Source organism: Mastigoproctus giganteus, chromosome 6, assembly GCF_048544385.1.
Source record: "Mastigoproctus giganteus isolate SK-2022 chromosome 6, ASM4854438v1, whole genome shotgun sequence".
Taxonomy (NCBI): domain Eukaryota; kingdom Metazoa; phylum Arthropoda; class Arachnida; order Uropygi; family Thelyphonidae; genus Mastigoproctus; species Mastigoproctus giganteus.
Window position 1 is genome coordinate 136496370 of NC_143580.1, and position 26832 is coordinate 136523201.

Below are 26832 nucleotides of genomic sequence, written 5' to 3' on the forward strand. Positions count from 1 at the left end.
AGCAAGTAGGTAGAATATAGTAAAGCAAACGTCGGTAGCTGCAAAACATTCACAAACCATGTTATGCAAACTACTGCATCGACTCGATGGTTATTTGTCGGGTTCGTCGATATTTATTATTTTATTTTATTATTATTATTATTATTATTAACCATATGGTGCAAGGAAGCCTAAGGCTTATGCTGCACCGGCTAAAAAAAAAAATTTACTTATTACCCTGAGACAGAGAGAGAGAGAAGTAGAAAGGAATCACCAAGAAAGGGAAGAATGATGATATCCAGCTGATATCCTTGGGTGTGCCAAGCCCATACTCACCAGATATGAGCCCCTGGGGGTAAATATGTTGTTGTGTTTAACGTTCTAAATGCAGTTATTCCTCGGCCAATGTAAGCTTTTGTGGCCTACAGTGGTTTATTTTTGTATCTTATTCTGGTCAAGTTGCTGTAGTAGGTTTATAGTTGCGTAATATAGTGATTTTTCATATGATTTGACCATGGGCGATAGCAAAAGACGTAGCTAAACTTGCCCTAATTGGCTATTATTTCTAAATTCATTTAGAAACATATCATTTTAAAATTTATCTTATTCTTAATTTATTATCCCCCCCCCTCATTCTTTTGTTAGAGTTAAGTACTACTTTTCTCTGTATTCGTACATTACTTCGCTTGGCATTCTGCCTATTTAAGTTTAGTTTAGTTCAGTATCGTTTTATACACTGAGTGATCACTGAATTATGACCACCTACCTAATACTTCGTAGGTTCTCCTTTTGCCCTCAGCACAGCAGTACTCCAACGTGGCACCGCCGACCGAGCTAGCCAGGTGGGTAAAGTACCTGCCTGGAAACCCAAAGGTCACGGGTTCGAATCCCGCCTCGGGCTTGGATCAAAGTACTGCAAAAACCTTGGAGGTGCATTATGGCCACAGATGCCAATGCGCCAACAACTACCAAAAAAAAAAAAAAAAAACGTGGCACTGATTCAACAAGATGTCAGGAGCGTTCGGGAGGTAGGGCCAACCAAGCTGTGGGTAATGCGGTCAGCAATGCAGGTATGGAGGTGAATGGTGTATCCAGACACCCGATATGACTTTTCATAGTGTCCCACAAGTGCTCTATGGGATTGATATCGGCGGAGTTCGGAGGCCAATCGATATGCTGGAAGTTAGAACTGTGTTCCTCAAACCATTCCTGCACAACAAGGCCCGATGGCTCGGCACATTGTCATCTTGGAAAACACCATCGCCATTCGGGGAAAAAGTGTAACATAGCGGGGTGCATGCAGTCAGCAAGCAGTTGACGATAGCGGAGACCAGTGATATGTTGTTTCACATGCACCAGGGATCCAAGTTCCTGCCAGTGAAACATGCCCCACACCACTCCACACAACCGCCTCCACCGGTCTGCACTTTTGATACCATGCATGGTGGATGAAGAGCCTCATGTTGTTGACGCCAAATCCGTACACGACCATCCACTGTGTGGAGTAAATTACGTGACTCATCCGACCAGCCGTAGCCAGGTGGGAAGGAGCAGCAGTGCGTAGCACACGCTTCTTGATTAGATCGGGGTTCGAGCCCATCACCACCAAATACGGTGGTGATGGGCTCGAAATACGGAGGATGCAGAAAGGTCAGAGAATGACCACCGCATATCCCGAGCAATATGGCCTTAGTTGCTAATGCTCCTAAAAACCAAAACAACAACAACAACAACCGACCAACACACCTTCTTCCAGTCCTCTAACGTCCAACTTGCATGCTCTTTGCACCGGGCGAGTCTTTTACGCCATTGAACCTTGGTTAGGAGAGGATGCCGTAGGGGTCGTCTGCTAGTATAGCCCATGCGTGCGACGCATGGTCATGCCAGATATTGTTCCGGGTTGGCACCATGTTGTATTGGGTAGTCAACTCTTCAACAGTGCTGCGCCTGTTCGCCTGTACGAGTCGTCGGACACGGCGCTCACCTCTAACATCAACCTTTCGCTGACCTTTGCAGTTTTGGCGCCGGGTCGTTGTTTGACCATTTTGACGCCAGTCCTGGTACACTTCGAGAGCGAATACCAGTTCGCTCTCGAAAACCCCACCAGTTCAGCCGTTTGGGAAATCGAGGCACCAGCTCGTCGAGCAATCTGTCTTTTATCAAAGTCCAATAAATCCTTCCTTTTACCCATCACGCTCGGAATTTTACTACCTACTGAACCACTGTTACCTTATCTATGCTACGTAGGTCGACTAAATGCGCACTCTCGTACCTCATGTGGTCAACGGGTCGCATTCAGTTTTTATAGGGGTGGTCATAATTCAGTGGTTACTAAATATATATATATACAACCTTTTGGCGTTAGAAAGCTCTAAAGAAAAGAATGGATCAAATATACAATAAACATAAAAACACATAAATAAACACACAATAAACATAAATTTTCCTTTGTCGATGCAAAATCTCGTATTATATAGTGACGAATATATTTGGGGGACTCTAAAAAAATTTATCAGAATTTTATTAGTTATCAAGGAGCTGAGTATATTCTTGCCATGTGTACGCCATATCTAAATATTTCATTACTTCATACAGCATGCCCTCACAACATTTTCTTACTACTCAATACATCATGAATTGTCAAATTAATAGAACAAAATTTATCTGCGAAAAGATCTAAACCTCTGAAACACTTCCTTGGTCATTTCACAAATATACGTGGTCAGTAGATATGTTGGGGGTTTAAATACATTTACATAAAGTCTAAATGGTTTTAAACTCAATCGCATAATACCTGGAGGGATTTAAACTCAATTGCATACTATACTCCAAGTACAGGTGTGAAAATGATATTTAGTTCTCATTTCTCTCCCTAGATGGCGCCACTTGCTTACCGATTTTTTTTAGTTAGTATTTTTGTCCCTAGATGGTACCACGTATATTTCTCTCTTTTAATTTTTTATCATACCTGAGTCTTTTCTTGTGTGTATGTAAACTTTTTTGAAAATACATTTTATTACAGTATATCTTCTTAAGTTGTGTGTAAACCTTTTTATTGACACATTTCCTAATATCCAAAACTCAAACACCAAAGAAAATTTCAGCCTTTGATAAAAAGAAAATACATTTTCAATTAGACATACATGTATTTATTCTATCAACAAATGAAAAAAATTTCCGACATACATGTACACCTTCAATCAACAAATTAAAAAAGTTCCACCTTTTAACTCGGACGAAACCTCGTACCCGTCGATTTTATGTAGCTGTCCGGAATTTCAATCTCCACCTGCCAGTTGAGGAAAGGTCTACTTCCAATTCCCCGCCAATGACGGGGAAAACGCATGTTTTCGTCGCTACTTCTTTCTTTTCGCTGTTGTATGTAGCTGTCTGGAATTTCAATCTCCCCCTGCCAGTTGAGGAAAGGTCTACTCCCGATTCCACGCCAATGACGGGGAAAACGTATGTTTTCGCAGCGTGGCTCCATAGTACAGACTAGTAGAATTGTAGTTGAGCTGAGACCCGAAAAACACAACAGTTGTAGAAAAACGGTGAATGTCACGACAGACTGTACCCAGCTTTTATATAAAACGGTCTACACGTCCGGTGTTGCACATTTTTTTTTTCTAGGCCACCACCACCCAACTGTATAATTCCAGAAGAATAACACGCATTCTTGTAGGAATATTTGTGTTAATTGTGTAATGTCCCAGCATGATGACTTCCTCCATCACTTTTTATTTACTGAAGCGATAAACATATCAAATAATGTCATCGGAATATTTGTGTTAATTGTGTAATGTCGCAGTATGAGACACTTTATTTTTAAAAGTGACAAAAAATATTTTCTTTCGCAGTGTCTTCTCATAGATTTAAACCTTTATTGATCCTTTGATAAAAAGAAAACTCATTGTCTTGTCATAGTGTTTATTAACTAAGCCACCTGAGTCTTTTTTTCTTGTGTGTGAGTAAAACTTTTATAGGTTCGTTTCCTTAGAGATTCAATATGAAGATACATTTTTTTTAATTAGTGTCTTTTTATTATTATTGTAACTCTTTATTATTGTCTTAACTTATGTGTGTTAACCATTTTATTGACTCGTTTCCTAAAATCAAAAACTCAAACACCAAAGAAAACTTCTGCTTTTTAATGAACAATTTTTAAAAAAGGTACATCTATGAACAAACAGTAACATTTTCAGATGTGTGGAAACAGTCCATACTCCTATCTTCACGCTGCGGCTCCGAGATAATAATAATCACTATCAGGATGATGACAAATATAAATAGTGCGATGTCTTCGACAGTGTCCATTCCTACCTGTGGAGATAGAGAAATGTTAGCAGACTATTATAATCCTAAAGTAATAGGTAGTTTCAGTTCTATTGATGCTCTTCAAAAACATACTAAATTACCCAGACGTGTTGTGCGCGAATTCCTAGCTAGTCAACCTACTTACGTGAGACATCGACAGCAAAGAATTAATTTTCGGAGGAACCAAATTAAAGTTCCCGGACTTAATCACACTTTCCAATGTGACCTAGTTGACCTGTCGGCTCTCGCCGACTCAAACGATGGATATCGTTACCTTCTGGTTTGTGTGGACTGCTTCTCGCGATATTCTTGGGTCAGAAAACTGAAAAGCAAAAAAGCCAACGAGGTGGTGCAGGCATTCAAATCTATTTTCGAAGAAGAAACACCATTTTACGTTAACACCGACCAAGGAAAAGAATTCATTAATGCTCCTCTTCGTCGGTTATTCCTCTCCCATGGTATCAATTTCTATACAACAAGATCAGAAAAGAAGGCAGCTATTGCCGAACGCTTCATTCGTACCCTGAAAGAAAAAATTTATAAGTGGATTTCTTATTCCAAAAGTCAGAAATATATTCACGTACTCGACGATATTGTGGCTACATATAATCGTACTACACATCGTTCTATAGGTATGGCCCCAGTAAAAGTCACGCTTGCTAACGAAGAAGAAGTGTATAAAAGACTCTACCACAGCCGTACCAAAACCCTGAAACCGAAATTTAAAATCGGAGATAGAGTTGTTTTGAGCAGCGGGTCTCACCCTTTTCGCAAAGGTTACTGGGGGAATTGGACGGGAGAAGTGTTTACTATTACACGTGTTTTGAAGCGTAACCCTGTTGTGTACAGTGTGACAGGCCGTGATGGTGATCAGATAGAAGGAACGTTTTACGAAACACAGTTACAGAAAGTTAACTTTGACGATAATCTACCCCCTGACGTCTACCCCATCGAAAAGGTACTTAAACAAAAGACAGTCAGAGGACAACGTCAGTTATTAGTCAAATGGTTAGGCTACCCACAAAGCTTCAACAGTTGGGTCAGCTCACAAGATGTTTTTCCTTACACTACCCAGTAATGCTAGTATGGATCTACATCCCAGAAATTCTCAGTCACAATTCACAGTGGAACTGCCTAATGCTGTTTCTCTCTCTGGCAAGTGGGAAGTAGCACTTGCCGAAGTACACTTCCCTCTTTCATGGGATAATATCTCCGATGGATGGAACATATTCACACTGTACCCCAAAAAGAAAAAAGAAGTCAGAGCGATGACAGTATTAAAAGAAAAGTATACCACTTTCTCAAAACTTATCGATGATGTTAATTCTGTCGACAGTGACATTCAACTGAAAGTGAAAACTGACGGAACGAAAGAACAGTTCACGTTAAGGGTGAAGAACGAGAGTACTGTGAAAATCTCTAAAGCTTTTACACGGGTTATAGGTCTCGATAAGGCATTTAGCGAGGATCAAGGAGGGTTCCATATTTTCCGAAATTATCACGTCGGCGAGTGGCTTTCCAAGAAGGAAATCACAATGCCTAAAGAAGCATCCAATAGAACGATCACATATCGGGGTGTGAAAGCAGAAGCTGTTCAGGTCTGTAAACTTCCACGAGGGAACTACAAAAGTATATCACAGGTGCTTAACGCCATGATGAAGCTGGCACCCCAACTCGACGCAAAAGTGAACTCCATAGGTATAGTGTCTATCGAAATCGATCCATCAGTTTACCTTCGCTTCCCAAAAACAGGGCTCGGTCAGATGTTAGGTTTCGAAAAACTAGGCAGAGACTTAGAAGGCAGAGTTTACGCTAAGTACCAGGCAGATATATATAGGGGTGTCAGTTCCTATTTCGTCTATTGTAATCTAATTGAGGATCAGGTTGTAGGTGACACGAAAGCGCCACTGTTACGTGTCGTATCGTTTTCCAATAACGGAGAGTTCTCGCATTTAGATTATTACCCCCTCCAGTTAAGCACGTTCCATACAGTAACCATCCAAGTGCGTACAGATAGCGGTGAATTCGTGCCGTTCAGTGACGGAAAGACTACAATTAAACTACATTTCCGTGAACGATGAATGCGTACGTCCATTACTACACAATGCAAGCAGGGGGGAACCCCTACTTCGCTGGGCCCTCTATCCAGAGAGGTTACGGATTGGGAAACATCTTCCGCACAGCATTCCGTTTTCTCACACCGATACTCAAACCTGCAGCAGCTTTCATCGGTCGACAAGTACTCTCGGCAGGACGAAATATCGTTGATGATGTCATATCAGGTGTTCCACCTAAACGTTCGTTTTTAAATCGTGTATCAGAAGTCGGGCAAGCCATTAAAGACAAGGTGCGTAATCAGAGAGGTGGTAAACGTAGACGTCGCGATATTTTCGATGGAAGTTATGATGTCTGAGCTGGATCTTTTCAGTAAACCTGCCACTAATATGTGTGTCGAACGGTCGTCGTATATTACTTTCCTTCCTCTGGCATCTGTAGATAGTGTAGGCCCGATCGAATTCTATATTCCGGGGACTTCGGAAGAGTATCTAGACCTCGGGAAAAGTTATTTGCGGTTGAAGGTGCGAATCACCAGAAGCGAGGGAAAAGATCTGGAAGAAAATGATAAAGTAGGAGTCGTTAACAATTTCTTTCACTCTCTATTCAGTCATGTCGATCTCTTTGTACAAGACAAACTGATTAACCCATCATCGAATACGTACCCTTATCGTGCATACCTGGAAACGCTTCTTAACTATGGACGGGAAGCCAAGAATTCGCAACTGACAACTGAGATGTACGTCAAAGATCAGTACCCCGATGTTAAACAGATGTTCGAGAAGGACGACAGTGGTATGTACCAACGATCGAAATTCTTCTCAAAATCGAAAACTGCAGAGATGTTAGGAAGACTTCGACTCGATCTGTGTCACCAATCTAAATACATAGTGAATAACGTCTCCCTCCGTTTACGACTGGTAAGAAGTTCCCCCGAATTTTGTTTGCTATCCAACGATTCGTCGACTGCCAAGTTGAACATTATGGAAGCAACGTTATTCGTACGTAAAGTGAAATTGAATCCTCAGATTCAACTAGCACACATCAATGTTTTAGAGAAGAACCCGATCGTGTACCCTATTAATCGCGTGAACGTGACATACTTTTCTATTCCCAAAGGAATGGTAGATTCCACACGTGATAATATATTCCTAGGACAAATTCCATCGCGCGTGATTGTGGGTTTGGTGTCGAGTGAAGATTTCAATGGATCGTACTCTCGTAATCCTTTTAACTTCTCTCACTTCAACCTGTGTTACTTACAAGTGACTGCCGATGGCATTCAGTACCCGTCAATACCTCTGACTCCCGACTTCAAGACAGGACAGTATACGAGATCGTATCTGTCACTCTTCTCTTCATTAAATAAATGGACGGAAGACACCGGAAACGATTTGTCATATTCCGAGTATCCACTCGGTAATGTATTGTACGGTTTTGATTTATCGCCGGACGAAAACGCCATCGGTACACACATTAGTGCACTGAAACGGGGGAGCATACGTCTCGAACTGAAATTTTCATCACCATTGCCTGAAAACGTCACGTGCGTCTTGTACAGTGAATTCGAGAACGTGGTTTCGCTGACAAAAGACAGGTCGGTTCTTCTGGATTATGAACACTGAAGAAATAGCACGTTTGTTGGAAAGTGTTGTTAAAGATTACCCCATAAGTGTATGTGCTCGCGACGAACTGGCTACGAACATTCTTAGTAAACCGTTTCTTCTAGTCATCAACACCGATCCATCCGACAGACCAGGAACCCATTGGATAGCTATCTACCTCGGAGAAGAAGAAGCCGATTACTTCGACACGTTTGCCCGCCCCCCTCCCGAAGATTTTGCGGTGTTTCTGAAAAGGCAAAGTCGCAAGTGGACTCATACCAAGACTGTAATACAACATCGGGAATCTATAGCTTGTGGACTGCATTGTGTTTTCTTTTTAACCCATAGATGTCGCGGTATTACTATGAGACAGATTGTTAACGAATGTTATTGTAAAAATTTGTGGGGCAATGATATTCTTGCCACTTTAGATGTAATCGATCACTTAAATAAACAAATTAAAAAAAAAAAAAAATTGTCTACTTACATGCTTATCCACTGTATTTTCTTTCCTCTCAAGCGACGGGGAGACGTCAGAATCGACGGTTTCTTCCTTGCACGTTTGGGCGCGCGCTTTTCCCCGGCCGCCGCGGGAGGGAGCACGAGGGCCTCCTCCGGAGGCCCGCTTTTCTTCTTCAGTCCCAGAAAAGCCTGCAATGTTTGAAGGTAGGCCTTCACCTTGGATTCGATCGACATGTCCTGTCTCTTCAGAATTTCGGACATCTCTTCGTCCAGAGAAATCATCTGTTGGTGTTCTGGTGGTGCCAGTAGTAAATATTTTTTGAACGAGTCGTTCATTTTCTTATTAGCGATGTTATCAGTGGAATTATCAGACTGCCCAGTAAGGGAAACAGTGCACCTCCTTGCTGGGTAATAAGTCTCCATCGCCTTGTGAAGGGGACTGTTTTATCCGCTAGAACACGTAACAGCTTCTTTTTGCGCTGCAGTCTACGACGTTCTTGTGGAGTGATTGGTATGTTACCTCTTAGTAAATTCTTACACAGTTCGCACAAAACCGTGACCTGAGAGTGCGATGCCTGTCTCAAAATTGTATTTGCTTGCTTGGGGCTGGCACCAGACAAAAACCTGATGAAGTCACTATGTTTTCGGAGTCTTTTAGCCATGAAGGTACATATGTAATTGACGGGCCGTCCTCCGGTAATATGCACGAGCGCAGACGTAATTGTTCTGGTGTATCTTGTCGAAAGTCCAGTAATAAATATGAGAATGGTTTTTCTGTGGCCTCCTTATAAATATCGACTAGAACACTCGAACGCCCTGGAAATACTTGCGAGGCTAGGTGAGATATTTGTCGGGAATCTCTGGGATTTTTAAAAACGATTAAATAGTGTGAGTTAAGACTGATGGTCCGATATTGACTACCCTGACAGAACAAATTTTGGGAGAGAAGACAGATACTTGTGTTCCTGTGATGGCTTCCTTTAATGAATATTTCAGCGATTTCGGAACTGTCTTTTGCAGCGTGTAGGAGATCGTCGATTATGATTAGATTTCTGACATGTCTATCGACTTCGGGCAGTTTCAAGCCTTTTACGAATTCAACCTGCGGAAATTGTAAGAACCGATCCTGCTCTTCAGAGTAGCAGTAAATTATTCTCTCCGGAGGGGGTGAAATTAACTGTTTGCTGTTTTTAATAAGGGACAGAATGAAGGTTGTTTTACCGCTTTGAGTACCACCGGCCGCGACACATGTGAAGGGGTGGATAAACGAACACATAGTGACAGTGTTATAACCGACGAATCATTTTTGATTGTGTTTTTCACGGAAGTATCCATATGGGAATGTACGGGTGTCCTCTCCAACTATGCGCTTCTTAAATGTGAAACCATACCGCCTAGTTAACGATGTATGGAGTAGCTTACACTGCCATTTGTCACGTTTCACGTTGAACGGTACAGGAACTGTCACTTCAACATGTTCACCCATTGCCGCTGATCGCATTACATCCAAGTTTACGAGTTGGCTGTTGTTCTCGTTTAGGGTAATGCCTTTACATTTTGTTACAGATTTGCCCGAGCGTGTTCTGTACGAATACGATTTGGGTCCTGAAGTAGCGAATTCTAAAATATTGTCACCTTCCAATTCATCTACTAGTTCACCTAGTGAGTGACCTGTAGATGGAAGTGTATCGCCTGGCTTATATGAGAATACCAAACTGTCGGTATCTGTATAAATTAAACGCTCTCCCAGAGGTGCGATGGTTTTATACAGTTTAATTCGTCCGTATGAAGCAACAAAGGACCCTATTACAGCATTTCCTTTGCGATATGGGGCTTCTGTACCTTCAAGAACGCTGTATGCTATCAGCATTTTTTCTTCAGTGACTAGTCGAGCATCGTGGATAATTTTACCATCATCCATGAAGTGTTCAACGAGGCTTGAGTAGGACTTGTATAGAACAGTATTTACACGATTTGTTCGCATGGCAAGCCTACCCCATAAAGAATTCATACACAGCTTTCCCAGAGCGCGTCTGGACGCGTTTTTTTTAATTTGAGCAGGATCAAGTGTGATACCTTCCTTCTGATTTAGTTCTTGGATGTAGCTGTCACGATCGATGCCCTGAGGCCACCCCGAAGCCTCTTGTTTAATTTTCAAGAAGGTATCGATATACCCACCAAACAACGATTCGTGTGTTTCATCAAAGTGCCACACTTCGTAGAATTCGATAATTTTGTAGCCATAGTCACATGCCAAATACAGTTCTGGAGTTGTCCATACGCCTTTTATGGTCGTATCTTCGTGATTACAGAGGACTGATTCCTCCTGAGCACATTTTGCACACAGAGGAAAAATTAACTTTCCATTACACGTTATCGGTAATATTGGAAGAAACAACTTCTCTGGTGCTTGCACGCGTGCACTAGCAATGCCAAAGTATGCTCTGTTGCTGTAATCGAAATCTCTCAGAATAACATTTGGATGGCCACGCGGATACACTCCGTATTTACACACCCAGGGGTATAGGGAGCAAAATTCCATATAATGAATCTGCTCGTTTTCATCTGCTTTGTGGTACAGTTTAAAACAATCCACACGACCACCTCTGAGGGCACTTCTAGGGGTAATCGCTTCTGTTATATTAAAATTGGCTACAAATGCGTTCAAGACGGGGTTATTTTTTCTCATTTCATCGAATTGACATTCCCATATGTAAACCAAGTTGTAGCCTTGGTTTTTCAGAAACGTTTCACGATCCAACGTTTCTTCATAGAGCACTGACATGGGTAGATTTCTGTTTGTCTGTAGCGTATTACCTCGATAGCAGATCCTACATCCATGAAAATAACAACCATGAAATTCGTAAACTGTTTTATCTCGGATCCCATCAACGAAAAAGGGCCCAATCCGAGCCTCACCCCCAACCGAGCGGGCGTGTTGTATCGGTGCGTTCTCTTGTTGTTCTAGCCACGATAGCCATGCAATTGCTTTTCGACTTTGGAGGTTCGACCCTCGATACCCCCCTGGGGGGAGGATAGCCATCGTGTTTTGGGGTAGAAAGTTCCTCGCGAAAATTCTACTACACGTTCCTGCTATGGTGATATCTTGGTTGAACGGATCGACGTCGGAGATATCGATTAGGAGAGATCTGAACTTATTACAACTGTCACGTAATACCCGTACATCGTCAAGTGTATATGCCATGAGCTCTGCTTTTAAGTCGTACGATTGGCCTTTCTTCTGACAGTACCACGTTTGGAACTCTACACTATTCTCCTTCGACATAAATTCGGGTTTGAAATGTTTTTGGTCAGGAATAGGACCTACATAATCTGTAGTTTGTAGAGTATGGAATGCATGGGGAAAGAATCCTTTTCGAACCTCGGGTAATTCAAACATTGCAGGTAACCTTCTAAGGGGAACTGATAAGTACGAATAAGAATCTAAGAAGATGAGATTTAGTTTCAAATGATAAATTCCTTATATTTTAGAGCCGTCAAAAATAACATGAGGTTCGAAATTCTTACCGTAGAGGTAAGTCAGTACGAAGTAACCATCAAAGCCTCGCAAATTGTGTGCTATTATCCGCACATCTTTGTATTTGTGTTCGATGTGGCTAATGTTTCGACCATCGCGAGCACGTTTTGACGATTCACGAACTCCAAAAATCTCGTCCATGAATGCTGTGACACAGTTGGGTCCCTCATATGAACGCAGTTCATCTCCAAAACTTGCTACACAGAGCACTGGTATATGCTCACCCTGATGCAACACCGTCTCGGTGTCGAAATAAATTATAGATACATGTTTTTTAGGGTCCGCTGGTTTCTGAACATAGCAGTGTTGTGACATGTGAACTATCTTACATTTTTCACAATAATCCAGGGGTTTGCATTTGTGTTGTTTCTGGGTGGTGAACGTTCGCAAACACTCACGACAACGGTGATATGTCGAGCAGTTGTTGTTTTTTTTATGAGCGTCGAAACAGATATTTCCTCTGTAATACCGAAAACAATCACTACACAACACCAAATCGCCACTATGATACTCACGTGTTCGACACCTATTGCATGAATATGGACAAGAATGAGTGTGAAGTCTTTCAATGTTTTGGAACGTTTTAAAACACAGTGAGCAGTAATAATCTGCTCCAAATAACGCTTTCACAGAGCGTACTACATCGTAGTGTTTGTCAATACACAGTAGAAATATTTGTTTCTCTGCTTCAGGACCCCTGTAAATAACATCAAACTCGTTGTCGGCTGACAGTACAACTATCTGAAACTCGGGAGTAAGAACTCGCTGGAATTTTTGTAGTTCTTCCACTCCACACACTGTCTCGGAAACGTCTGCTTTTTCATGCAATTGCTTGGCTCTCGAAGTCTGCAAACCGTTTCTGTCTTCGCGAACTTTTCTGTACGTAATGGTGTCGTCTTGTTGGGCTGAAATAGCTGTTACTATTGCACATCCCATGCACATATTATCATTATTCCTAATTTTGACAACGCACTTCTTCTTTTCTAAGAATCTGTTCAGATGTACAATAGTTCGTTTTTTTATATTTTTAGAATGCCCAGCACCACCTTTATTTGATATGTTTATAAGAACCAGATCGATTGTGAGAGAGTCTGTTATCAGAAAGCCACTTCGCGACTGATCTACACTGAAAAACGCATCCATAATTCTATCTATTGTCAGTTCTGATATCTTCATAAATGGAAAATTAATCGGTGTTTTTAGGGAGTCGGCGTTTACACATAAACGAACATGGCTAAATTCTCCTCCCTTGTTTACTTGTCCTATAATTAGTTTAAACATTTGTTTGAACAAAAGAAAAAATTGTTCCCCTGCAAGCAAATGTAAGTCTCGGTATTTGCACTTGTACGTTTTATACATAGTTTTATATTTAGAGGAATACTTCTCTGGCCCTTCACTGATTTCGTAGAATCGTTCGTATGTTTCGTCACCACCACCAATTTGAATCTGAAAAGAAATGAAAAAAAAAAAAAAATACTTAACGTTTTTGGAATTCGGATTGTAATTCTGCATATGAGATTCTGAATAAGACTTACAGGTCCTTCGTTTGATCCTCCTGCCCTCCCCTCGACACGAGGAGACAATGAAAAGAATTCTGCATTCTGAAAATGAATATTAAGCATTGTTATAAAACTGCATTTTTATCACGTTTAAAAATAAAGAGGGATAATATAGGAGGAAAGTCACTCACCTCAGTATACAGTACAGTATTCGTATACAATATTTCAGCTTCAATAACTTCTGCAAGACGGACAGCTTCACACTCCAGTGAACTATCATCACACATGTCCATTTTTTTTTTCGGTAACGATTCTGTGACTGTGGTCGCTTTTAAAGGCTCTCCAGTAGCTTTATGACATTCTCAGTCATTGATCCTACTATTTCGTCAAAACGAAACTTGTTCGGAAATACTACAGACATCCTGTAAGTGGGTTTTAAGGTCAAAAGGAAAATAGTTTGTCATTCTGTAAGAGCTCCTAATTAGACACTTTCCAATGACACACTTCTTCTTGAGTAATATTCTTAGTCCATATCTGGGTTGAAGGTTGTTTTATTGGGCAATTTCCGATGACACACTTCTTCTTGAGTAATATTATTAGTCACATATCCGGGTTGGGACTGCTTTATATATGACTGTTATACGTTACATTTGCCATTTTTCAGCAACTGCTAAGATGAGTACCGCTCCAAAGAAGAACTATGTGTTTTTTCGTCGCCTCAGTTCACGCACTATTCTACGAGTTCTCCTGCTTGATTTCGAAGTATCGATCGTTTTGGAATGCGCTTCGAGTTATCTAAAACTAACGGTAGATCAGTGGAGTAAGATAGCGTTAAAATGGCCTGAAGTATTACTATTAGTACGGGGTCGTGCACATGAAACTATTACATTTACAGACGGCTTGGAGATTGAGACAGATGCAGGTCGTGCTACAATTACCAATGGTGAGCTGTGTGATTTTAATCTCGACTTGGATGAATGTGAGTCTCTTTCACAAAAAATACTCTATGTTGACGATTTTGTATCTGTGCTTGGGAACGAAGCTAAACTATTCACGCTGATGCAAGAATCAGTGATGGAAGTACTACACACAGCTCGCGAATGTTTACGACTGCGTCGACAGTTCACCACCACCAGTGATATCACATTTCAAGAAGCCTACGAGTATATGGTTCGACATCTGATTCCGTATAACGTTGTAACAGACTTTACGGCTAGATGTACTTTGCAGCAGAAAGAACCAGAAATTAATCCTTATAATATTCTGCAGGCAGTACTTGGAATGATATCAGAGTTAAGGAAGCGTTATATTGAACATTTATTCCCATTTCATTGAACTGTGTCTTTTGATTGTTTGTGTTCTCAAAATGTTACTGTTTTGTTCATAGATGTACCTTTTTAAAAATGGTCATTAAAAAGCAGAAATTTTCTTTGATGTTTGAGTTTTTTGATTTTAGGAAAAGTGTCAATTAAATGGTTCACACACAACTTCAGATCGGAAATTTTTTTTCATTTGTTGATAGAATAAATACATGTATGTCTAATTGAAAATGTATTTTCTTTTTATCAAAGGCTGAAACTTTCTTTGGTGTTTGAGTTTTGGATTTTAGGAAATGTGTCAATAAAAAGGTTTACACACAACTTAAGAAGATATACAGTAAAATGTATTTTCAAAAAGGTTTACATACACACAAGAAAAGACTCAGGTATGATAAAAATTGAGAGAAATATACGTGGTGCCATCTAGGGACAAAAATACTAACTAAAAAAACTCGGTAAGCAAGTGGCGCCATCTAGGGAGTGAAATTAGAACTAAATATCATTTTCACACCTGTACTGGGAGTATAGTATGCATATGTGTTTAAATCCCTCCAGGTATTATGCAATTGTGTTTAAAAACATTTAGACTTTATGTAAATGTGTTTAAACCCCCAACATATCTACTGTGGTCTCAGTTCCAATCTCAATGATGTCCATTTCCACTTGCAGTTTGCCAAACCCCACGTACTTCTGACAGAATCCCAATTATCGGTTGATTCAACCACTGCTCATCTCAGTTGTGCAAACAATTCGATGTATGAATCCTTTCGCTTTAAAGGTGGTACTTGTGCATATGAACGTTTTGATATCCCCTGTCAGAGACTTAGTAATTGAGAATCTCCTCTTTTCGATCTTCTCTGGCTTGAAATCTCTCTACCACATTCTGTCAAATTCATGCGTTGCCTCTATCGTTCTCCCAACTCTACTAATCACTTGGAACTCTTTGACTTCCTCTCTTTGAAACTTGATTTTTTCCAGTCTGAATTTTCCAAACAGTGAGGTAATTTTCCTTGGTGATTTTAATATTCACAACGCCAGCTGTCTTCCATTTTCTAGTCACAGGGATCCAGCTGGTCGAGATGCTGAGGTTTTTGCAATTACTAATGACCGCACACAGATTGTTCATTTACCTAGCAGAATCCCAGACAATCCTAACCACGCAGTCAACACACTTGATCTTGTTTTCACAAACAACCCTTCTAAGTACACAGTCGAGGTGAGTTGTCCTCTGGGCACCTCAGATCACAACTTGGTGATGGTCTTTTCTCCATTGGAAAACCTTTCTCTCGTGGCCATTTTCATCCTCATATTGTTTGGCATTACAAGAATGTAAAATGAGATGATCTCTGAGATTTCTATTCTTCTTTTCCTTGGTTGGATTATTCTTAAATTTTCTGATGCCAATGTTTGCTTAGATCATAATAGCGAAATTAATCTTTCAGGGATAAAATCATTTATTCCACACTCCTCCTTACAATTTCGTTCTCTATCTAAACTTTTGTTTTCCAATAAATGTGCAAAGGCTGTTCAAGATAAGAATGTTGCATATCGCTATTGGTTTATATCCAAATCCCCAGATTTATTTTCTGCTAATACCAAAGTGCGCAACAATCGTAAAGTACTTATTAATCAGTCTAAACTAGATTTCAAACAGGCTAAGAGTAGAAAACTTGCTTCTTGTCAAAATGGTACATGTCAGGCATTCTGGTCTCTTGCCAAAGCTATTGGCCACAACTTTTTCCCGTCTGTATTCCCACCTCTGACAAAACCAAATGGTTCTGTTGCCACTTCAGGAAAAAAAAAAAAAAAAAAAAAGCTGCCATTCTAGCATCCTTCTTTCCTTCCAACTCGTATATCGATAACCTTGGTAAACCACCTCCTACAATTTCCAGTACACTTCATTCATTGCCTCCTGTGGTCTTCCATCAAAGGGATGTCAGAAGAATTTTCAACAATCTCCATGATAAAAAAAGCATCAGGTCCTGATGGAATTTCAACACTTGTTCTGAAAACCTGTGCTCCTGAAATTGCTCCTGTTCTGTATCATATTTTTGCCCTTTCTTGTTCCAAGGGCGTATTCCCTTCTGATTGGAAAGTTGCTCATATCCAGTCAGTTCCTAAAAAGAGGCGACAAATTCTTCCCATCCAATTGTCACCCCATTACACTTAATTCTACGCTTTCTAAAGTAATGGAAAAATCAATTAACGGCCAACTCTTAAACTACTTTGAAACTTTCAATCTGATCAATGATCGTCAGTATGGTGTCCGTCAGTGTCGATCCACTGTTAATATTCTGGCTTGTGTTACTCATCTGGGGACAAATTCAATAGAAATTTTGGTGACTCGCAAACAATTGCTCTTGACATTTCAAAAGATTTTGATCATGTTTGGCATAAAAGTCTAAATAAACTTCCATCTGTTTGCCAACTGTTTTTTGTAATTGGGTATTCAGTTTCCGTTCACTGTGGGTGATGGAAAATGACTTTCTGTTTTCTAACTTATCCACTAATGCTGGTGTTCCCCAAAGTTCAGTTCTTTCTCCCACTCTTTTCCTCTTGTATATTAATGACCTTCTTCCATTGACCGGAAATGCTATTCATAGTTTTGCTGATGATAGCACATTGCTTTCCACTTTCCAGTTTGAGAAACCTTACCCTGCACAAACAGCTTCAATTTCTCGAATATACTACCAATTCCTTAAATGCTGATCTCCAGTGGGGCAAAGATAACTTAGTTGAATTCAATCCTACTAAAACTCAGTCCTGTCTTACGATTCCTCTGCTCGTCTTCGATGACACTAATTTCTCGCCAAAATGATACATATCTATTGGGGATTACCCCGAATTTTAATCTCTCTTGGCATAAGCACATTACAAATATTGCATCTAAAAAACTGGGTTTTTCCTTTCGCTCTGGGCGTTACTTTTCTTCCAAACAATTGTTCGCTCTGTACAAATCGCGTATCCGCCTTCCTATAGAATACTGTTCCACATCTGGTGAGTATGGGCTTGGCATACCCAGGGTCCTGAGCTGGATATCATCATTCTTCTTTTTCTTGGTGATTCCCTTCCACTTCTCTCTCTCTCTCTCTCTCTCTCTCTCTCTCTCTCTCTCTCTCTCTCTCTGGGTAATTCAAAAATTTTTTTTTTTTTTTTGGCTGGTGCAGCATAAGCCTCAGTCTTCCTTGCACCATATGGCTAATATTAATATTATTAATAATAATAATTAATAATCTGTGGAAGTGTCCCCTAAACCTTTCTCAGGCTTCTAGATTCCATTCAAAAGAGAAAAGTTAGGCTAATTAATGACTCGTCTCTAACAGTCTCTGCACTCTGTCCCATAGACGTTCTGTTTCTGCTGCATGCCTTTTCTATAGATACTTCCATGGGCACTGTTCTTGTAAATTGGCTTCTACAATTCCGCTCTCTCTTCCAAAGCAGTCCGAACACATGTGGCAACCAGTCAACATCTTTTCATTGTCCAACCTGAAACTTGCAGAACCAACTTTTTATATACCTTATATTAAGTCGCTGGCTCTGTCATCAAATCTGCAGATCGCTTTTTCAGTCTTCTAATAGAGATAGAATGCTGAAATTTTGTACATAGTCCTAATTCACGTGGCAATGCATTCTATAAAATTTGGGCTAAATATATCAAGCGGTTCACCGTGCAGCCATTGCATGCCATATATTGGCTACCTGAATTTATACCTGATCCGCATTTCGGACCTTTTCCCCACTTCTTATATATTTAGAAGGGTGTAATTTTGTAAACAATCTCTTTTGACGTAATCATACTTTATTTATAAAAAATGTATGAAAATTTCTATTCATAAAAAATAATAAAAATAAACAATATAAGAAAATAAAAAATAATATAAAAAAACAAGTTTTTCAAAAATATACCTTAATTCCGATAAAATATAAGGTGTGGCTTTTACACCTGCAACATAAAATGCCTCATTTTAAAGAAACAGTAAAGGCCACACCTTATATTTTATCAGAATTAAGGTATCTTTTTGAGAAACTTGTTTTTTATATTATTTTTCTTCTTCCTCATTTATTCATTTCAACTTCCGTTTTCTGAAACAACTTTCCTTCTTATATATTTCCTGAAAATCACAATCTAATGCAGAAATTCAAATCCAATATCAATATGTACCTTCTTTCTTCTTGTCAACCTTCAGCCCATGCACGGTAGTAAGTACTATATGTTCTGACACATCTCGTGCTTGGGATTTTCATAAAAAAAAAAAAAAAAAATTAAAAAAAAAAAAACCCATTCCCAAGACTTTAAAGTAGGCAGCGGTATGAGTGAGGATTGAGCATTTAAACACACAGGCAGTAAAATTTACTTTTGTAATAAAAACCTTTCGGCAATAAAAGGGTGCATTCTTAAATTTACATGCAGGCGTATAATAACTGTAGGAACGGTTTAGGAAGTACTGAGTTCGGTTACAGAAAACAAAAGCAGCATTCGTGAGAGACCTTTGATTTGAAGTTTACAATTAGCTAGAAAAAAATGAATTTGAATTAAAATGCCTTATTTCAGCAAAATTCGTGCCATAAAGTACCCTCTGCGCGTATAGCACAGTGGTAACGTCACCGTCCTCCCCACACCGAGTAAAAAAAGGCTCAGATTCGAATCCCGTTGATGACGCTAGGAATTTTTATAGGGGGAAAAATTCCCCCCAGAAACTGGGGTTTTTCGTCCAGCAAAATAGGCAAATCGACCAGATTACGCACAATTTACAGACAAAATACACATGGGTATATGTAATAACTTACCGGGTGACCCTAATAATTTTGGTTTTTGTCGTAAAGTACCGATCTAAATTTGCCTGCAAGTGAAATACCACAAGTAGCAAGCTTTGAATAATAGTTTTCTGATCGTAATCATTCAAAGACGCGTGGAGATTTGCTCTACACTGGAGTTATTTTACAACAAAGCGTTTATTTTTACTATCAATTAAAGGGTCTGGTCAACTCACGTACATGTTATTGCAGGCTGATCATTTAGCCATTTCTCATATCTCTCTCACCGTCGTTGTAGCACTAACAAAATGTCAAACACAACAGCGAATAACAAAACGTTGCTCAATCTTCAAATCTTCATTATGCAGCCCAAAAACATTTCACACTAACAGCACATAACTGATGGCTTCTCTGAAAATATCAGACAACATGATAGTACTTGCCACTATGTCAATGTATTTCTGGACATACATTCTCCTACCTGCCATACCCAGGCAGTTCCAAAACTAAGTGGTTGTACACTGACTCTGCCATTTCACGAACTCAACGATCAGCCTGTGCATCAAATTACATTCCGTTTCGTAAAATTTCGATCTCACAGAAAATAAATAAAAATCTGCATGCATATATGGAAATAGATAAAGGTGTGAAATAGAAAGATATGAAAATGTATGCGTAGGGATCAGTTTAAGCGAATTAATTGAAGACGGGTAAACAAAATAAACTTAGTTCATTCACAGGAATAGACATATCAAATGGATATAAAAACAACAATAGGTCACAACCTTACGTGACCTTCCTTCTATAGCAATCACGAGGTCATCAGCCTAGGCCACCTTTAGAGAATCCTCGATCAGAGAATTCTCCTTTAGAGAGACCATCACAAGCAGTTTGTCTGTGCTACTCGCACATTCTTCATTCATTTATTAATTACACACAATATACAGTCTCAAGATTACGTACATCAAAGTATATACATGATTTATATAACACTCGTGTGTGTGTGTGTGTGTGTGTGTGTGTGTGTGTGTGTGTGTGTGTGTGTGGTGTGTGTGTGTGTGTGTGTGTGTGTTCTTTAATCAGGGTAGCTCCCAGGCATAAGCCCAACTCTACCTTGAGAACTTGTGAATATGTAGTCTTTACAAAGCAGGCCTGGAAAGTATGTTGAATCACCTGGGGGTCTGGTTTTACTGTAGCGCAATTCGAGCATGAAATCCCGCACCCATGAGGTAGTGCAATACCAGTGAGTACCAGCAATCCCGCTCCCTGGGTTACCAATACCAGGGAGCCAGCAGGGAAAAAAAAACAAAACAAAAGAAACACTAATAATCAAGAGTCTGGATGGCACAACTATAAAACTTCAAAAATCACAGTTTGACTGAATATTGTCTCATTTGCTGGTCCACATGCACCTGAACTCCAAACGCAATACTGTCCAGCAAATGTCAAACACAGACAAACTGCTTTCATGTGAGGTATGTTGAAGGTCCAACGGCTCCTGTGATTTCTCTCATTTCCGCTTCATAGTGCTGAGACGACGCTGCGTGACACATTAAGCCAAGATATAACCTCCGCCTGCAACTGCAAAGCTTCAAGTCGTCCAACAGCCCAGCGTCTCAAAGAAACAATGATGACTTGCATTCTCAGTACTGGAGATGTGGCTATCCCACTGAACAAGCCACAAAATGGGAATAAAGTGATGTGGTCACAACCTGTGTTTTTATAGGCATGAATAATTTGTATAATGTGCGGCTCTATAAGGTGGCAGATCGATTTCTATTGAATAATTGGAATTTGCATACCAGGATGCCTAATTATATCAAATATTCGCCTTCGACGACACTGTTCACAATAAAACTTCTAATTTTGTCGAGCAGTGTACAATCGGATCCTGCGTTTCCAAGGGTATACAAAGGACGTGATAAATTCGGCTTTTAAAAAAAGTTTGATTATATATAAGTAAGACATGGTCAATGAAAATTTACAGCGTTGTCTTCAAATAAGATTTTGCATTGTTGAAAATCCAGGAAATAGCAAGCAATGGAGACATCTGACCAAAGGATTTTGGCTATTTAGTCAGTAGTTGCAATGACCTGACCCATGTAAACAGTGCCGGCTCCAAGAGGGATGAAACTGACTGTTAAATTCTGCTGGATACCCAGCCACGTCGGAATTCCAGGAAATGACCGTGCAGACGAAGCCCCAAAGCGCCCTGCTTGCTTTGATTCCATCCCAGTTCCTTACTCTGATTTCAAACCAATCATATGACGGATATGTACTGAGATATGGTCTGAAATGTGACATACCCAGACAGGAAACAAAGTCCTTGAGATGAAACAGAATCCACAGTTGTGGAGATCCAGTTTCAGACTAAACAGGCACGAAGAGGTCGTGCTTGCAAGAGCAAGAATTGGCCATACATACACATCTAACGCACCTCTTTTTACTGTTAGGAGAAGATCCTCCACTTTGCTTGCACAGTAACTCCCTACTTACCGTTAAGAATATCCTAATTGAGTGTGCATATTACCATTCAGTTAGAATTGCATGTTTTAAATCACAGCTGAATTTACAAAAACCTCTACAAATATCCCATATACTTGGAGACGAGACCGGGATTCGAGCCAGTGACCACCAAATACGGAGAGGTCAGGGAATGACCACCGCATATCCCCAGAGCAATATGGTCTTAGTTGCTAGTGCTCCTAAAAACCAAAAAAAAAAAAAAAACAACTTGGAGACGATAGCAACTTCTCAGAACTGTTTACTTACCTGAAAAGGATGAACGTTTAGTCATTTTTAGACCTATTTCCTATAACGTATACAGACACTGCCACAGTAACGCCATTAAACCCCACTCCAACATCAACAATCTCGCAACGAAGGCAGCGCGCTCAATCCAGACAAGAACTCCATTTCCTCCTTGTTGACCTTCTCCGTGTTAATCCTTTCACCTAGGTCCTGAAGTCTACTCCTTGCCCTACATCCTTCCCACTAGAAAATGCATAGATTACTCCCACCCGAAAGATTGCAAACTGATTGATACCATATTTGCCATCGAGTGTCATAATCTTTTTCCATAGTTTGCACATCTATATTTCATGTAATCGGGGATGCAAAGGTAATCAAGGATTCTTTCTGAGATTTTCATCAAACCATTTTTAGAAGTAATAACATTGGTCATGGTAGGGTACCTTCAGATTTATTGTACTCAATACTGAGTTTCTTAGTTTTTCTTGGATTTTGTTTTCGTTTTGCAAATGTATCCACACTGGTCCACCATTAACTGTAAAGATTCCAAATTTTGCAAGTGGATTGGAGGATTCGGGATTTAGCTACTTTTGGTATCTGACGAGTTATATATTCTACAGCTTCATCAATTGAAAGCGAGTGGTCATGTCTATTAAAAATTATATTTTAGTAAATCTGTTCCACTCGTTTTTTGAGGCTCCAAAATGTCTTGATATCTAAAATCACGACTCGAGTCTCTAATGAACATATGACAGCAAAGTGATGGTATTCTTATGGAGGTTGTAAGCACGATCTGTGTTACTAATAAATCAATAGCTAAATCTTGAGCTTAAAATTGTAAGTTGCTGGTCGTCTACAAGATTCTTAAAGCTCCTCTAGTATCTATATGGGCATAATCCCAAAACGGACGGTGTGCATTCATGCTGAAAAAAAAAAAAACATATCGGAGGGGAGAATGGAGTTTAGATACAAGATCATTAAGTTATATTATTGCGGGGAGAACATTTTGTGTTAAATACATAAGCAACCGAGGTTATTCCTTTATTTGGTTTTCATGACGAAAAACCACTTTCCAGAAGATGATAGCATGTGATAGAATCCGAAACAAACTAATTCAGTCGCATTGTCAAAAAGGCAGTAAAAATTCAGCCTTATTTATGCTGTTGAGACTGAATTTGAATACAGGCCTTTACCATCACTATGGTGACCACTGTGCTACCATACAGAAACTAAAGTTAAAGATATTACAATAATTATTACGACCACCGACCTCCACACACCAGTTGGAAAAGGCAGTCTGCGCGTGTAGCACAGTGGTAGAAACGATTCCCCACACCAGGTAGAAAAGGCTCGGGTTCGAATCCCGTCGATGACTCCAGGAACTTTAAGGAGCTTTTTTCACTCCGTGGCTGGGTTAGTATTAGTATCAGCCATTGTCCAAGGAAGCCTATGTATATTGTCCAAGTATATTGTCCAAGGAAGCCTATGGCTTATGCTGCACTAGCCAAGAAAAATAAATAAAAATAAAATAATAATAAGAAGAAAATTTAAAAATATATAAATAATTAATAAGCAAAAAGGAAATAGACAACCTATGCGTTTCCCTCATACCGTAGGTAACTATCCAGCTGACCTTTGAATTTACCCAAACTGTCAGCCTCTACCACTCATTAAGGTAACTTATTCCAGTAATTTATAACTCACTAGCTAAAATAAAACTTCCCGCAATTCAGTCTAAACATTTTCCCTCGCAACTTGAAATTATGGCCTCTAGTTCTAGAATCGTTTATAATCGTGAAAATTTCGTCCTCATTCATTTTTTTTTATACCTCTGAGCCTTAAACACCTCAATCAAGTCTTCTCTATGGTGTCGTGTTTCCAAGCTCTGCAACTCACATATTCGAAATCTCTCCTCATGTGGACGCCCTTTTGCCGATCTCACCAGGCGAGTTACCAGTCTCTGGACCCTTTCAAGGAGCACAATGTCTTTCTTTACGTGCATTCTCCATACCTGAACACAGTATTCCAAGTGTGATCTAACAATAGCCTTATATAATGAAATTATGACGTCCTTATCTCTACTAGTAATTGTTCGATAAATCATCGATAGGACACCATGGACTTTCCTTGCAACCTGTCTACAATACTCGGAGAACTTCATGTCTGACCGTATTGTAACACTCAAGTCCTTTCTCCACTACCGACTTTAGTTCACCTCCACCAAGTGCATAAGTTATTTTGGAGTTACTGATCCCCAGGTGCAATACCTTAAACTTTGCTGGATTAAAGCATAGCTGCCATTTTTCTGACCATCTCTGAAGTCCATCTAGGTCACTCTACTTGGCAGTGATCATTAGCTATTCTACCGATCTATACATCTGTAAATTTAGACATCATACCCTCTATCCCTTCATCGATGTCATTTATGAAAATAAAAACCAACAATGGTTCTGATACTGATCCTTGGGGAACCCCACTTCTTACATCAACCCAATCTGAGGAATAACGATTTATCACAACCCTTTGCTTCTTGCCTTGAAGCCATCCAGCTATACATCCGATTTTCCGTGATTCGAACCTGTTCCAGCTTATAAATTAACCGCTCATGCAGAACTGAGTCAAATGCTTTGCCTGAAATCCAAATAAACAATGTCGAAATTATTCCCTAAGTCCAGCTCTTGAGTCAAAATTGCTAACCGGATTAGTTAAACATGATTTTAGCTTTAAAAATCCATGCTGAGTATCCTTCAGAATTAGGCGCCTCCGTAGCCAGGTGGAAAGGAGCAGCAGTGCGTAGCACATGCTTCTTGATTAGACCGGGGTTCGAGCCCGTCACCACCAAATACGGAGGATGCGGAAAGGTCAGGGAATGACCACCGCATATTCTCGGAGCAATATGGCCTTAGTTGCTAATGCTCCTAAAATCCAAATAACAACAACCTTCAGAATTCTATTCTATCTAAATGATCCTGAATTCGACCCTTGATCATTGTCTCCATGTTTTTCTGTACTACTGAAGTTACACTAATCGGCTGGTAATTTCCCCCCCCCCTTCACTCTTCGAACCGCCCTTATGTATTGGAGATACATTGGCAATTTTCCCATCCAACTGAATCACTCCCAAGTTCAGTTATGCTCTCAACCTCAATGGCTCAATGCACTCGCCACCTCCCTTAAGATTATAGGGTATATGCCATCAACTCCAGGGGCTTTACTGCTCTGCAGGCTTGATAGTTCTTTCATTAAATAAACATGTGAAATTTCGACATGATTAATTACATTTTTTTTTTCACATGCACTCCCATTATTTCTCATTGACACAAAAGGGTTTTTCTTCTGTAATTATCAATGCAAAGTAACTGTTGAATTCATCTGCAACTTTAGCTCGGGTAATTAATACTGTCCCACGCCTACATAATGGTTCGATCTGGTTTGTCCTTCTTTGCATTTATACATGTGAATCCTTATTCTCACTCCTTGCCCTCTTTGTCAGCGATTTCTCATAATCTGCCTTTGCCAGCATAACCTTTTCTGTGGCACTATTACGAATCACTTTGTAGCTGTTAAAGGCTTCAGTCGTTTTTATTGCTCTGTAACATTTCCATGCCGTCTTTTTCTATTCAAGTAAGCTGGAAATTTCATTATTCAACCAATTTGGAATCTTCCTCGGGGCTTTTGTGATTAATGTTTTAAACGTATACCGTAATTCAATTGTATTTGCTCTCAGTGAAATATCTTCCTAATTAATAGAGGCTATGCAGCACCTTAAGCCGCCGTAATTTCCTTTCCTGAAATTATAACCCATTCCTTTGCCTTTAACTACTGCTACCTCTCTCTCTTCATCGTGCACCATAGAACTCCGTGATCACTTCCGGCTACTGGTTCCTGTACGGTCAGCCCTATGATGTCGTCTGGTTCATGGGTGATGAGCACGTCTAGAATATTATTTTTCCTAGTACTTTCCCTGACATGTTGATACAAATAACAATCAACTAGTTGATTTAAAAATTTTGTCCACCATGTGGTTTCCTTCCCATTTGCTTCAATCAATTAGAAGCAAATTAAAGTAACCCAGAATAAGATACTGATGCTTACTTTCCCATTCCATTTGCATGTAGAGGCTCTCATCATAATCTTCACAATCACCTGGCCTGTAGATTACTCCCAATCATTATACCTTTGCTTACTATCTCACACCATACAGACTCTATATTATCATGCAAAACATCTGAGTCCGAGAAAGCTTTCGTCGCGTTCAGGCTGCTTTTGTTAAGAAGCATGATCCCACCACCCTTCTATTTTGTCTATACTTCCTAAATACAGTACGTTATATATACCGTACTGAAATTCATTACCCTATCTCCGGATGTCACCATGTTTCCATAAGCCCTATTATGTCAGCGTTACTTATCGTAACCAGCAATTCGAATTCACTTATTTTATTGACATGTCTGACATTACTGTATAAACAATTAAGACTCGGTGTTCTTGTACACTTAACTACCCTTAAAGTTATTTAAGCTCACTTCCCTGGCATTAGATACCTGCTCATTTGA

General features: G+C 39.9%; 3 protein-coding genes across 3 annotated transcripts; 2 read left to right on the plus strand and 1 right to left on the minus strand.

Annotated features, from left to right (window-relative positions):
* The first annotated feature begins 4273 nt into the window (after positions 1–4273).
* LOC150084600 (uncharacterized) lies at positions 4274–5371 on the plus strand. The gene is made up of 2 exons (XM_090376300.1): positions 4274–4734; positions 4858–5371. The coding sequence occupies exons 1-2, from the start codon at positions 4274–4276 to the stop codon at positions 5369–5371; spliced, it is 975 nt and encodes a 324-aa protein (XP_090232426.1).
* Positions 5372–6737: 1366 nt separating this feature from the next.
* Positions 6738–7973, plus strand: LOC150084601 (uncharacterized protein F54H12.2-like). Its single transcript, XM_090376301.1, has one exon. It carries the CDS (start codon positions 6738–6740, stop codon positions 7971–7973), a length of 1236 nt encoding a protein of 411 aa, XP_090232427.1.
* Positions 7974–9714: 1741 nt separating this feature from the next.
* Positions 9715–13738, minus strand: LOC150084602 (uncharacterized). Its single transcript, XM_090376302.1, has 4 exons — positions 13643–13738; positions 13488–13553; positions 11943–13398; positions 9715–11858 (listed from the first exon to the last, which is right to left on the minus strand). Exons 1-4 carry the CDS (start codon positions 13736–13738, stop codon positions 9715–9717), a joined length of 3762 nt encoding a protein of 1253 aa, XP_090232428.1.
* Positions 13739–26832: the final 13094 nt, after the last annotated feature.

Bases quoted from the DNA above. Each gene is read 5' to 3' on its own strand.
- LOC150084601 (XM_090376301.1), top strand. From the start codon at position 6,738: ATGTGTGTCGAACGGTCGTCGTATATTACTTTCCTTCCTCTGGCATCT.
- LOC150084602 (XM_090376302.1), bottom strand. From the start codon at position 13,738: ATGTGTGATGATAGTTCACTGGAGTGTGAAGCTGTCCGTCTTGCAGAA. The intron at 13,554-13,642 runs GTGAGTGACTTT...ATTCATTTTCAG, and splicing joins ATACTGTACTGTATACTGAG to AATGCAGAATTCTTTTCATT. The intron at 11,859-11,942 runs GTAAGAATTTCG...TCATCTTCTTAG, and splicing joins CGTACTGACTTACCTCTACG to ATTCTTATTCGTACTTATCA.
- LOC150084600 (XM_090376300.1), top strand. From the start codon at position 4,274: ATGTCTTCGACAGTGTCCATTCCTACCTGTGGAGATAGAGAAATGTTA. The intron at 4,735-4,857 runs GTTATTCCTCTC...TTATTCCAAAAG, and splicing joins ATTAATGCTCCTCTTCGTCG to TCAGAAATATATTCACGTAC.